Source organism: Clupea harengus, chromosome 4, assembly GCF_900700415.2.
Source record: "Clupea harengus chromosome 4, Ch_v2.0.2, whole genome shotgun sequence".
NCBI lineage: Eukaryota > Metazoa > Chordata > Actinopteri > Clupeiformes > Clupeidae > Clupea > Clupea harengus.
In genome coordinates, this window is record NC_045155.1 from 18,281,181 (window position 1) to 18,294,854 (window position 13,674).

General features: G+C 40.8%; 1 protein-coding gene across 1 annotated transcript; it reads left to right on the top strand.

The window, feature by feature from the left end:
* The first annotated feature begins 287 nt into the window (after positions 1–287).
* Positions 288–5,430, top strand: kcna2b (potassium voltage-gated channel, shaker-related subfamily, member 2b). Its single transcript, XM_012834532.3, has one exon. The coding sequence runs from the start codon at positions 936–938 to the stop codon at positions 2,421–2,423; it is 1,488 nt and encodes a 495-aa protein (XP_012689986.1). The 5' UTR covers positions 288–935; the 3' UTR covers positions 2,424–5,430.
* Positions 5,431–13,674: the final 8,244 nt, after the last annotated feature.

The following is a 13,674-nucleotide window of genomic DNA, read 5'->3' on the forward strand; positions in this document are numbered from 1 at the left end:
GTGGAAAAAAATGTACGTAAATTGATTCATAGTATCCAGCCTAGCCGTAAGTTCCATGTGGATATAAAATATACTTTGTTTACTGTTTAATAATAGTTGTTCATTGTACATTTAATGGTACATTTAAATGTCATACGTTATTTCACACTTATATGTTATTTGAAAGCTGATTTGTGTCTTAGTAAAACTATATAATGTGTATAGGAACATGTGATCTTTGAAACTCTTGAAGTAAGGTATATTGTTGTGACTCAGATGGTTGAAGTAAGTGCTAACAGTTTCAAAGCACATATTGATAAAATGCATACCTTATTTCTATTGTAAGTCACATTGGATAACAGATTGATAAATAAATAAATGTGAATAATGTGTGGGTGGCTTAGTCTCCTCCCAGGGATGATTTTAGAATGGCCATGGTTGGATTTAGAGTGCATGATTCCACCCCAAGAGAAATTTGAGGAAGTATTGATCTCCCTGGCAAAAATAAATAGATGTAAGCCTAATACATTAAGGTAGTAAATACAGGTGATAATGTGTCTGTATGCTTAAAATAATTCAGAAATGACAGAATAGTTGATTATTTACTATTTTTACCATTATTACTATTATTAGTGCTGGTCATCCAGATACATTACATTGAAATCCCTATACACAGGCACATTTGTGTAATACAACTGACAGGAAGCTGAATGGGTTTAGCATCTTTATTGATCTTAATATCACTTATACAGATTACATTTAGATTTTAATTATTTCTGTTTTGACTTCAAGATAACGTCTGGTGACCTGGAGTCTGAACGTGTGAACCGTGCTTCTCTCCTTCTCCTTGGCCGCATATCACAGAGGTGCCACCCTCACCCACCCCCCCACCCCTCTCCTCCCCACCATCACCACCACACTGTGCCTACTAAGAAGAGGGTCGGACCCCCCCAAGCATGACCGTGGCTACAGGTGACCCGGTAGATGAAGCGGCAGCCCATCCCTGTCAGGTGCAGGACACGTATGGCCATGCGGCGGACCACGAGTGCTGTGAGCGAGTGGTCATCAATATCTCTGGCCTACGCTTTGAGACGCAGCTCAAAAGCCTCTCGCAGTTCCCTGAGACATTACTGGGGAACCCCAAGAAGCGCATGCGGTACTTCGACCCCCTGAGAAACGAATACTTTTTCGACAGGAACCGGCCCAGCTTCGACGCCATACTGTATTACTACCAGTCGGGTGGAAGGTTACGTCGGCCGGCCAACGTGACCCTGGATGTCTTCTCAGAGGAGATCCGCTTCTACGAGCTCGGGGACGAGGCCATAGAGATATTCAGAGAGGATGAAGGCTTCATTAAGGAGGAGGAACGACCACTGCCAGAGAATGAGTTCCAGAGGCAGTTGTGGCTGCTCTTCGAGTACCCAGAGAGCTCAGGCCCTGCCCGGATCATCGCCATCATATCTGTGATGGTGATTCTCATCTCAATCGTCAGTTTCTGCCTGGAGACCCTGCCTATATTCCGCAACGAGGCGGAGGGCATGCACAAAGTCTACCATACCGATATTAACGGCACTTCGACATACATTTCAACGACCTTCACCGACCCCTTTTTTATCCTCGAGACTCTTTGTATAATCTGGTTCTCGTTTGAGTTCCTCGTCAGATTCTTTGCCTGCCCCAGCAAAGCTGGGTTTTTTGTTAACATCATGAACATTATTGACATTGTTGCCATCATACCTTATTTCATCACCTTAGGAACTGAGCTGGCGGAACAACAAGATGAGGCCCAGCAGGGCCAGCAGGCTATGTCATTGGCCATATTGAGAGTTATCCGACTGGTGCGAGTATTCCGAATCTTCAAGCTGTCACGACATTCCAAAGGCCTTCAGATTCTAGGACAGACTCTCAAAGCCAGCATGAGGGAGCTGGGGCTGCTCATCTTCTTCCTCTTCATCGGAGTCATCCTCTTCTCCAGTGCCGTCTACTTTGCAGAGGCCGACGAACCCGACTCTCAGTTCGTTAGCATTCCAGAGGCCTTTTGGTGGGCCGTGGTCTCTATGACGACGGTGGGTTATGGCGACATGGTGCCCACAACAATCGGCGGGAAGATTGTGGGATCATTGTGCGCCATTGCTGGTGTGCTGACCATCGCCCTACCAGTGCCTGTGATCGTCTCCAATTTCAACTACTTCTACCACCGCGAGACAGAGGGGGAGGAACAGGCCCAGTGCCTGAACGTCCCCAGCGTTCCCAAGATCGACTCCAACGAGGACCTGAAGAAGAGTCACAGCGGCTCCTCAGTAAGCAAGTCAGACTACATGGAGATACAAGAAGCTGTGCGCAACAGCCACGAGGACTTCCGTGAAGAGAACCTCAAGACGGGTAACTGCACTTTGGCAAACACCAACTACGTCAACATAACTAAAATGCTCACGGACGTATAACCCTCATCAGGGTTTAGAAAGGCATTGACCACCTTCTTGGGGGACATGCTTTCGAGGACTAAAGCAAGTGAATCTTCAAGAAGGTCATGGTCGTGAAGACAGAAAGCAGTGAGATGGAGCTGTCCGAAACCTCTCTTCTTATGGTTCCTTCCATGTGCCCTACTCCCAGGCCAGCCTTCTAAAAGTTAACCTGAGGAGGTCTGGCATCTGCATGGAACTCATCTCATTAATGTGATTACTCTGTTGTCGTCCTGCTCACCATAATAGCCTAATAGCTTAATAAGGAGGGCATACTGCATAGACGTAGCATAAGAGACCCATGGGTGTCCCTTGCTTGTATACCACCCCAGACACACTGCCAGCGCATTAAGATTTCCCTTGCTGTTACATCCAAGGCGAGAAGTGTTGGTTGGTTGCCCCAGATCAAATGCTGATGGGTTTGTACAGCATTGTCAACCTATATACCCTGAATAACACATAGGGTTTATGTCAGTGGAGAGAAAACCAGATTATTCACTGCCACCCCTGCCTACATGGTGTCCCATGTGAAGCACCTGAAGAATGTCACATTCCACTTCATGTTAGGCACTTATCGAAGAACCTGTGCGCGATTCACTGTTGCAGAAGGTAGATACATTGATATTTTCAGTGATATTATTAGTAGCACAAAGTTGTCCACTTTTTGCCACCATAGTTAATGGGGCAATGGATGTCCAAGAAGAAAAGTATATTCTTCAGTATCAGGCTCACCAGTGAGTGACAGCCGGTCAACATAGAGCAAATGTTTCTTAGGCATGTATCAATATACATGTGATACCATCCACTCTACCCTTATCATATGTTCTTGTTTGAATGTACACTGCTGGCTTGCATAGTATTGTTTTTATTCACTGAGGCATGCAATGTCCTGGGTTCTGTTTCATGTCAGACGTGAAAGAATCCAGGAAGTGAAAATCAACAATATCAGAGGTAGCCGCAAGCTGCTCTCATCGCACCATTTAATTCCTCTCATACTCCATCACTATTTGTCACCCGCTTCCTCATACATCTCATGCTCATGCCTTGTTGTCAGTCATGCCCTGCCTAATAACTTCATAGCATTCCACGTTTTTTAGGAAACATATTACTAGAGTCATTTTATGACTGTATAGGCATTCCAACAAGCAATTGTGTCATTGGGAAAAAGTAGGGTGGGGTTGGGTGGGTAGGGACTGCCATTTACTGTGATATTGGCAGCTTAATAAGCAAATAGTTTGCTTGCTAGACAGGTCACCAAAGACAAAAATCACTGCCATTGTACTTTTCTTGCATTTTTAAATGTTTTTTAATTTATCAGTTTCATCAGGGATCACCTGTAGTGTATTGGTGCATTTTGCCCATCCTGTAATGCTGGAGAAAATGTGGTGACACCTGTGTTCGAAATATGCTTCGTAAAAACAGCTTTTTTGTAAAATAAGAGCTATACGATTACTTAAGTGCTGCATGCCATGTAAACATTCCATATAGCATGCATTTGGAATGAATGGTACTTAAAGACACTAGTAATGTGTATTTATATCTCAAAATAAATTTCTCTGTGAGACATTCATGCTATGTGCAATATACGAGAGTGTAGAGTTATGTATAATATCTTAAGGTTTTAATAAACTGCAAACCCCTTTGCTTGGCTCATGTCACTAGGCCCATTAGCCACTGGTTCACCCACTGGAAGGTTGCTCGTTTTTCTTATATCTGAATTGAAAGATGGTGCAGATAATTTGGCTGTGGTTGCTTAAAACCCATATGCTGTTAATGAGAAACTGGATGTATTAGGAGTCCAAAGCATCACTTACACCTGTTGAGATGTCTTAAAGAACAGTTGGACATATCACAGTCTCTCTGTTACAGCACTTACGGTTACATTCCCTTTCAGATGACACAAACTGACAAACAAATGACAGATTACCTCTGCACACCTGTATCTGACAGGTACACCAGGGAACACACAAAATATTAAGATAATATCAGTTCCAAGCCCTGTCAATGTTTCCCATATACCTTAAGTCATCATTCAATAGCACAATGACTCAATGAAGGTCTATACGCCTGTTTCATTGTATGCTGAAGTAGCCTGTACAGTAAGTATAAGCGCATGGGTTTAATTGGTTTAAATTGAGCCAATATTAGACAAACGTTGTGGTGACATTTTATTAATATATTGAACATGGTTACCACAATTGCTGCCTTTGGAAAGGGCAAGACTACAGAGGTTATGAGTTATCAATTATCTTTCTCAGTGTAGCAGACTGCTTGACTTATTTGTATTTTTTAACAATGATTTTATGACAGAAGAGAACATTGTAGTATAATAACTAGTTTTAGATTATTTAGTTTTTTAAACAACTTTTATTTAGATATTTGTATGTTTCTATGTTTGAAACATTTGATGTCAAGAAGTGTTCAAATATCCCGTATCCTAAAGTATGCCGTTTAAAGTTTCAACACAATTTCAACTGTGTCCCTTTGACTTTGGAGTTTAACCTGAAGTGATTCTCAGTTGATAAGCAGGCACACAAAGCACAAAACCTACAGCTCTGTATACCTCTGCCACTTATAGTAAAGGCCCAACTATTTAGTCCCACTACATAGCCTTGCATGGAATGATTTTATGAACGGGACTTTCTGCCAGTTGGTTTCAATGAAAAACCTGCCTCAGGCAACTTACACCAGAGTGTCTGACTGTTTAGATCGCTTGCCATCTCTGAAACAAAGCCAAGATCTCTTAGATCCTTTTTACCTCCAGGGATGTGGTGCCCTGTTCACTCTATCCAAATCTGCTGCCCTACTTCAGGTGTGTTCTACAGTATCTGAGCAGCTTAGCGACAGCTCTGAAGGCAAAACTGTGCTCAAAGACAGACAGCACCATCTACAGATGTAAGGACCCCAAAATAAATGTATGTTGGGAGACAATTGCAACCTTCCTATAGAAAAAGTCTCCATACCAAGACAAATACAGGATTTCTTAATTGGCTGGAATGTACAGGGCTTCTTCTTTCTGAGGTAGACATGGCCTTAACATGTTTGAGGTTTGTGTTTATTGATACTGATGCTGTTCATTTCTTCAGTCTTCTGTTTCATATTCTAACTGTATGGAACTCCATGCTAATTCTCTATCCATTTATGTATGTTTCTGTAATTTGTCATTTTTTCAGTTAAGTCTGACTGTCTGCATATAAGTGTGACTATACTGTGCATACCAATGCCACCATGTGAATGTGGGTGATGCCATAATTGCTGGTTTGCCAAGTGTTGCAATGTAGGCTTGCACTCTTGCTTTGTCATCTACAATGGACATGAACAGATGGATTATGCCTAAAGGGATAAGCAGGAAGTCAGTATACTTGATGGACTCCAACACTGGACATTTTTTTTATCAATTGCTTTCATGGACAATGGCACCCTTTTTTTGAATTCACAGTTGCCTCATTCCAAAAACAAACATATACCTACACATATTTCTCTCTCTCTCTCCCTCTCTTTATGTATATATATAGAGAGAGAGCGGGAGGGAGAGAGAGAGAGAAAACAGTCAATTTGGGATGTACAGTCCCGTTAGGCCTAGTGTATGTACACCCACTATCATTATAGACAGAGCCATGGGACTACTGTCAGAAAATACAGCTGCTTCCCTTATTGTCTTACAGTAAATGCAATATTTAGCTTTAAAAGAGCTTCTGCCATATAGAGCAGCTACTGGATATGCACAGCTGTCATTATGTACTTTTGATCTCCATCACGAAGTATTGTAGTACTACTATAAGGTTTTGTATATTACAAGTGTATGAGATGTTTGAAAAAAGAAAACCATAAAGGAGATATGAAATGTTTATAGCAGCTTTGCCTTTGATTGTAAATATGTCAGCATATACTCCACATATAAAGCCTTTAATTTTCTCAGTAATATAATTTATTAATTATTCACTATTAATACGCTCTTAAAGTCCCTGTACTGAAAAAGAGAACTTGCATGTTTCATATGTACTGTAAATATATACTGGTAATTATAGATATATTGATCAATCAATCGATCAATAGATAGAAAGATAGCTAGATAGATCAGCGCCTGTGTTTCAAGATTGTATTGATCCAGGGAGACATTTTATGCACCATTGTTCACGCCATTTTGCTCCTTCCATATCAATCATGTCTCGGCCCCTCCATTACCCCTCCCATATCTATCCACCTTCCCCTCTCTCTGTCTCCTTCTCTTTCAGTCTCTCTCTCTGTCTCCTTCTCTTTCAGTCTCTCTCTGTCTCCTTCTCTTTCAGTCTCTCTCTGTCTCCTTCTCTCTCTCTGTCTCCTTCTCTTTCAGTCTCTCTCTCTTTCACCTTCTCTTTTAGTCTCTCTCTCTTTCTCCTTCTCTTTCAGTCTCCTTCTCTTTCAGTCTCTCTCTCTCTCTGTCTCCTTCTCTTTCAGTCTCTCTCTGTCTCCTTCTCTCTCTCTTTCTCCTTCTCTTTCAGTCTCACTCTCTGTCTCCTCCTCTTGCTTTCTTTCTCTCTTTCAAACTGCTTTTATTCTCACCGCACCTGTTATCAGCCAGGCTTGAGATAGAACCTCCACCTCAAGAATCAGCTAAGGGTTTGCTTGGCTTGCTTTTGCAATTGAGCAAATGTGTTTGTTTGTTTGTTTGTTTGTCCATGGATGAGGGTTTATGCGTGTTTGACTGAAACCCACCATCACAGCAGCTGGATCTCTGACTTTCTGTTCAAAGCAAATTTTCCTTGGAAGGAGAAAAACATGGAAAAACTAATATTGGAACACAAGGAAGGAAATAGGAGTCAAATGACTGAGGAAATGATCTAATGTATACACAAACACACACGTACACACACCACGGTACTCTGCATCTAACTAAATGTCCTGCACTTTAAAAGGACCTCTGAGTACTCTGGATGCTATACCAGACCATCTATGAAAACTAGGGAAAAGGAACCCTCCAGAACATGTATTCCATTCAGATGTTTCAAATCTGTATCTAATAATATCAAAAATGATGGTATTAAAAACAACAACAACAACAATAATAATAATAATAATAATAATATCAGTATCAAATCATTAGTACTGAACCGACTCTTGTGCCTTTTTCTCTGCTTGCATTTTGTGCCAGATATAGAGGCGTGCAGGTGAGGCCTTTGCAATTTGATCCAAACCACTGCTGCTCGATCGATTCCTATGATTTTGGTATATTACTCTAGGTGTTCCACAGGGTAAAATGATTTGGCTTTGATCATTACCAACATTAGGTGCCATCCTATAGATGTGTGGGGCTGTATGAAAAAAAACTGAGACATAATTTACTGCCTTTGAAGGTTTGCATCAGTAACGCGGATAACAAACCAACAACAACAGTGGAGGGTTGGTGACGCAGTGTTCAACCGCCTTTAGTCTTGTTGGCCTTGACAGAGGCGCTGAGGCTCTTTGTCTTGATGCTGTGGAAAGGAGTGTAGGGAGAGGACGAGGGTGAAATAAACACCTCTCAAATCTATTGTGTTGCATTCATCCTAAGTGAATAACATGCACTTAGTGGTTTACAGAGAAAGCAGAAGTATACCATGGAGAGGAGGATGTTCCGGCTCCTACTGGAGGACAAACAGCTTTAACTTCCCATCAAGGCAAGCGGTCTGACATCCACTTAATGTTTCATGCTCTGATCGTTTTGTCGTTTATTTCTTATTCTGATTCCCCTTCTCTGTTCTCTCAAGCCAGACTGATGCAAATCTGATGTTTCATCTTGTCGTCACACTTTCAATATTGCAAAGCTTATTGGTGGAAAGTGCTATCAAATATCTGATTCTGTACTCGTTTTATCAGCACTCTCATTGGCAATCTGATTGAGAAGAGACAGTCAGGCTGTTGTCAGAATTTGAAGTAGCTGAAAGATATTGATCCAGATTGCTATTTCATGGCTCAAGCGTAGAGTGATTTGGCAGTTTTTCAAGTAAGAAAACAAAAGAAAAGCTTATGTGTTGGTTCTGACTTTAATACACAAAATATTCTTCCAAATTGTACACTGTTTATTGAATATCCAGTATGTTCAAGGATTAAAAACAAAATCCGTCTCCAGATGTAAACTAAGATAAGCACAATGCCTGATTTTGCAGAGAAATATGTGCAAGTGGCAGAACTGTAATATCGTTAGGTAATTATTTTAGCTTAAAAATACATCAAATGTCTCCTGAAGACATGAAGTTAGATAAGATGATAACGTAACACCGTCTAGAACCAGACCATATTTTTACCCCTTACTGTGCGACCATTTGGGACATTCGTCTAAAATCTGGGACAAAAAAGCCCTGGAGAACTACCTCGGGGGAGCCTGGCATTCTCCGAGTGATTAATATACTGTGTGAACCAGCAGAGGTTGGCTCTGTTGGGATGGCTTTTGGCTATGCAGTTTGTCAAGGAATGATAACACGCTATAACACATATGCAGTGACAAAACATGGCCTTTATGAAATTCATCAACATCCTTACAAGGGTACAGTATAAGGTTACACACAAATCTAATGACGTACGTAACGTCTTTAAGTAGAAAAGGTAATGCATTACTTTAACAGCTGGTGACATCACCAGCACATGATGCCCAATCATACTTTCAGTCTTCTTCACCCTATTTTGGTAAATCCATTGGAGGGAAATGTGACCTGTTGATTGCTGGTTCAATTGTCAAAAAGAATTGTCCAGTTCAGAATAACAAGGAGTATGTTGCCCCCATGGACCTTAAAAGGCCAATGTCAGATCAACTATTCCTCGAGATGATCATGACAGATTTTCTGTTGAACTCTTCACAGTATTTCACTATATATTGCATGACTGACATGATATAAATAGATTTTCCAAAGGTTTACCTGGTGTAAATACACAGATGAAGACAGGGCACGGGTACCATTTCTGACCAAGCTTTTCCCTGAAGGAGGGACAGGCACAATCTGAAGGACAGAGAGGGAAAGGGAGTCACAAAGACTATGAGAAAAAAACAATGCTCTGGCAGATCTCTCAGAATGATAATACAGTAAAAGGTTGAAAGCAAACAAAAAATTATAAAAAAAGTAAAAGAACAAAAGAGCTGTCTCTCTTTTTCAATGTTTAACACCACAGATACAGGTACCAATAAGTACGCTGCAAATGTAATGTCAAAGAGATGTCTCTGTGATGTCATACTACAAATGGCACATTTGACCTTCATGGATAATTGAACAGAGCAAGATCAAAACCACTTTAATCATATCAAGGAGACAGCAAGGAAGTCCATGTAATTGCTTCTAAGTGTGGCAGCCTGGGCTTCTGGTCCACTCTACTCTGATTTTGAGTGTGGAAGAAGACTTGAATTTTCCAAGTGCAATCATCTTTGACTGCTAATACGTCTCCATTATACTACAGCCATACTCCTTGGTGAAAGGCATTTGTAATCTGTGAATGAAAGCTTAAGGGGAATTGGAATATACTGTATGAACAAGACTATTGTAAGGGTATCAATTAGCTAATGAAGTTGTAAGTAAGCCAGTAAGCTGGTTAGTTAGTTGGTTAGAAGCTAACTAAATTGTAGGCTACTCTGATTTCATGAGTTATTTGGTTAGGCAAATTCTGGCAGAAATGAAAGTCATCACCTCAGCAGAAAGACCATGGGTCAAACATACAGTCAGGGGCGGTTTTTCCTACAGGCGGTATAGGCGGTCGCCTAGGGCGCCACTCAGAGGGGGGCGCAAAAAAAAAAAAAAAAACAAGAATTGTGTTTTTTTTTTGCTGGACAGAGGTTTTTTTGCGCCCCCTCTATATCTCCAACCAATATTTTGACATAAAAATTAAATTCTAACATTAGGGTAAAATTAGGTAAAATTCGAAAACGGAAGGGGTACGTAGGCTACGTCCTTGGTGTTGTCAGAACATGCTAGCACAGAGGCGTTTCGTTAGAGTGTGTGTGTTCAAGAAACTTTGAAGAACAAAATAATGAAGAGGCAAAAGCCATCCGGGGCGCAATTTAGGAAGAAAAGAAAGGAAGAAGAAAAGAAACGTGCCAAGGAGAAAGGTAAATCCTTAAATCCTGTTCTAGCCTAGAATGAATTCCAGATAAGAAAACGTTCACGAATGCGTGAATTGCCGGCGGCACTTTAGTGTAGTTAAGAAGAAAATATGTACCTTATCATTGAAAGTTTTCCTACTCCCTGTCACATAGTTCTTTAAGGATTTTACAGAGGCGGGTATATCAAAAATGATATGTCCATTTATTCTACATTATACAAAAAAAGACATGATTAAAATAGGGGCGCACATATAAAGCCAATAGCCAGTGCAACAACACTACACATATCTTACTCGTTGCACAGCGCACACCCATTAAGGAAGCCAAACACGCCAACTTGTCAATAAGTGAGGAATACTGGTAAAAATCCAAGTGTTGTATTGTCAACTTTAGCGAATGGTTTGTATGTAATCTTGATAGTTAGCTAACGCTAGCTAGCCAGTGACTTGTGACATTCCTTGTTATACAGTTCATGTAATATGCACAATGCACCTATAGGGTATCATGTGTCTGCTTGGAAAGACTGGAGAGGTTACTAGTGCAAAATGTATTTAAAAAATGACTGATATGAATACGTGAACAATTACAGGTCAAAGAAAGCATCTCCTATCATTATTCATTGTACTCTGGCCTCTGCCTCTCTGGTTTCATCCTGCTAAATGTTTAATATCCAGGCTTCATCAGATCCACGCTCACACTCTTCCCTGCCTGCATATCATCACAGCGGTGTGACTGCTGGGCAACTACCTGTTTCCTCTGGGCAAACATTCATGTAACAATTTAAAGATCATGAAAGGGCGTCGTCTTGTTTTCTCTGAGGTGCTCTCGCTCTCTCTGCTGTTCCCTACATGACTGCATGTATAAGTGAATGAGTGTGTCTGTTCCCTACATGACTGCATGTGTAAGTGAATGAGTGTGTCTGTTGACTACATGACTGCATGTATAGGTGAATGAGTGTGTCTGTTCCCTACATGACTGCATGTATACGTGAATGAGTGTGTCTGTTGACTACATGACTGCATGTATAAGTGAATGAGTGTGTCTGTTGACTACATGACTGCATGTATAAGTGAATGAGTGTGTCTGTTGACTACATGACTGCATGTATAAGTGAATGAGTGTGTCTGTTGACTACATGACTGCATGTATAAGTTAATGAGTGTGTCTGCATATGCCTTTTTTCTGTCTGTGTTTGTTTGTCAGGGACGTCTGTGAATTTGTGCCCAAGTTCTGAGGCACAAAGTTCTGCCTCTGAACTATGTGACTTTCCCAGATCCAACACCTTGCCTGCCTGCCTTTGCAGACCGTGCATTCGGCCCACTGTGGAGAGTGCAGCAACAGACAGACTCTCCACTCTAAATTACTATGACATCGTCATCATCGTCATCATCATCATCATCATCATCATCAGAATCTCTTCTATCTTCCTGACATCTACGCTGCTGGAGAGACCTCTGCCCAGCTATTCATTCCCAGGAACTCACAGGGAAACGTGTGCAGCGAAAGCTTCAGAAACCATCCCAGAAGATGGAGTAGTCTCTGGTGAAATATTAATTCAGCCAGGATATTTAAAACCCTCTACATCCTGTCTGCTGGAATGACATTAGAATGTAGTATGTTCAATAGTTTTTTTCTTTTGTGTTGAGACTCAGGGAAGCTTCAACATACATTACAGACTATTGCTGGAGAGAAAATAGTTTCTGTGCTGTGTGTAAAATGCAATTCCATAATGGTTGTGAATTTCTTTCCACACAAAGAAACATTTTGATTACTGTAGGTCTTTTTTTCATCATAAAGTGGTTTGGCAGATGAAAACTACTAGACTTATATATTTTCATTGCTTACAGTATATTGAAAAATATAGATTTCTCATGTGGTTGAAATTGTAGGGCTTCTCTTCCAAAGACAAAGTAAAGCGTTAGTGTTAGTGTGAGGGCATTGCACCGGATCATGATACAGCAACAGCACCTAAGCAATCACATAATCAGGTTATATATCAGGAGTGGGTTTCCCAAAACCTTCTTAGCGCTACACCATCCGTTAGTTATACCTTAAGCGGCACCTTAACTTTTCAAGGTGATTCCCAGAACATCCTTATCTAAGGTATACTTCTCTTAGAGATACTTTCGTAAGGTTGGTCTGGACCACGCTTAGCTATACAATCACACAGTTTTCAGATTAAATACACTTTTTAGAGACTTACAATTTTACATGTCAGACACATTACTGTAACTGTTATGTAAGACCAAGACAGGGCCTATGTGTTGCATTAAAGTTTATACTTCATTATATAATATATATAAAAAAAATATTGGCAGAAATTAATTAGCCTTTAATTGTTAAATGCCCATCATACTCATCTCATGCATGCTCAAGCCTTCGAATGACAAAATTAGACTCTAGAATCATGGACTGAGCGTCTTAAGGTACAGTATAAGTAGGAAGGTTTCTCTTGCGGCTTGAATATATTTTGCACATCCGCAAAGGTCCATGTGATATACATTTTGTCATGAGAGGGTGTCAAGGCTCTGTGCAGACATGTTTCACATACCCTTCATTTTTTTGTCCCGCTATGCTACAAGAACATGAACTGCACAACTGCAGATTTAATGAACAAAAGAACAAACACCGCATCCGTGGTGTCTGCAACTGCCCGTATAGGCGAATAATCAAGGCCTTAGGCCAATGTTTAGTCTTCAAGCACTGGCTCAGGGTCAAAGGAAAACTAAATCTATTTATGCTATTTATTCATTTAGCAGAAGTTTTGATGTTTACAGATGCACATTGTCATTAGTATGTTTGCTCCCTGGGAATAAAACTATGGGAGACCCACTGATGAGATGAGAGTTTTGTTTACGTCATGCTTCAGCAGATCATATCCGATTAGATTACCAGCAGCTGTATTTTAAGGTAGGTAGCTCTTGCCATTTAGATAGAGGAGTAAAGTGGCTGGTATGCTTGACGGATTGGTCCTTGGCGCCAAAACCTTTTATGCCCACATTTGGTGCGCATGTGAATCACTGCAGTTTCCTCCTAAACGATAGGTGTCGCTGCAGAGAAAAATACCATCTACACCACTGGAGAGTAAAATGCGCTGAATTAGAGAACAGTGAAATGTACATGACAGTTAACTGTATCATCAGTATTCATTTGTGGATTAACCGCTGGAAGCAGCAATAAGAAGAGGCA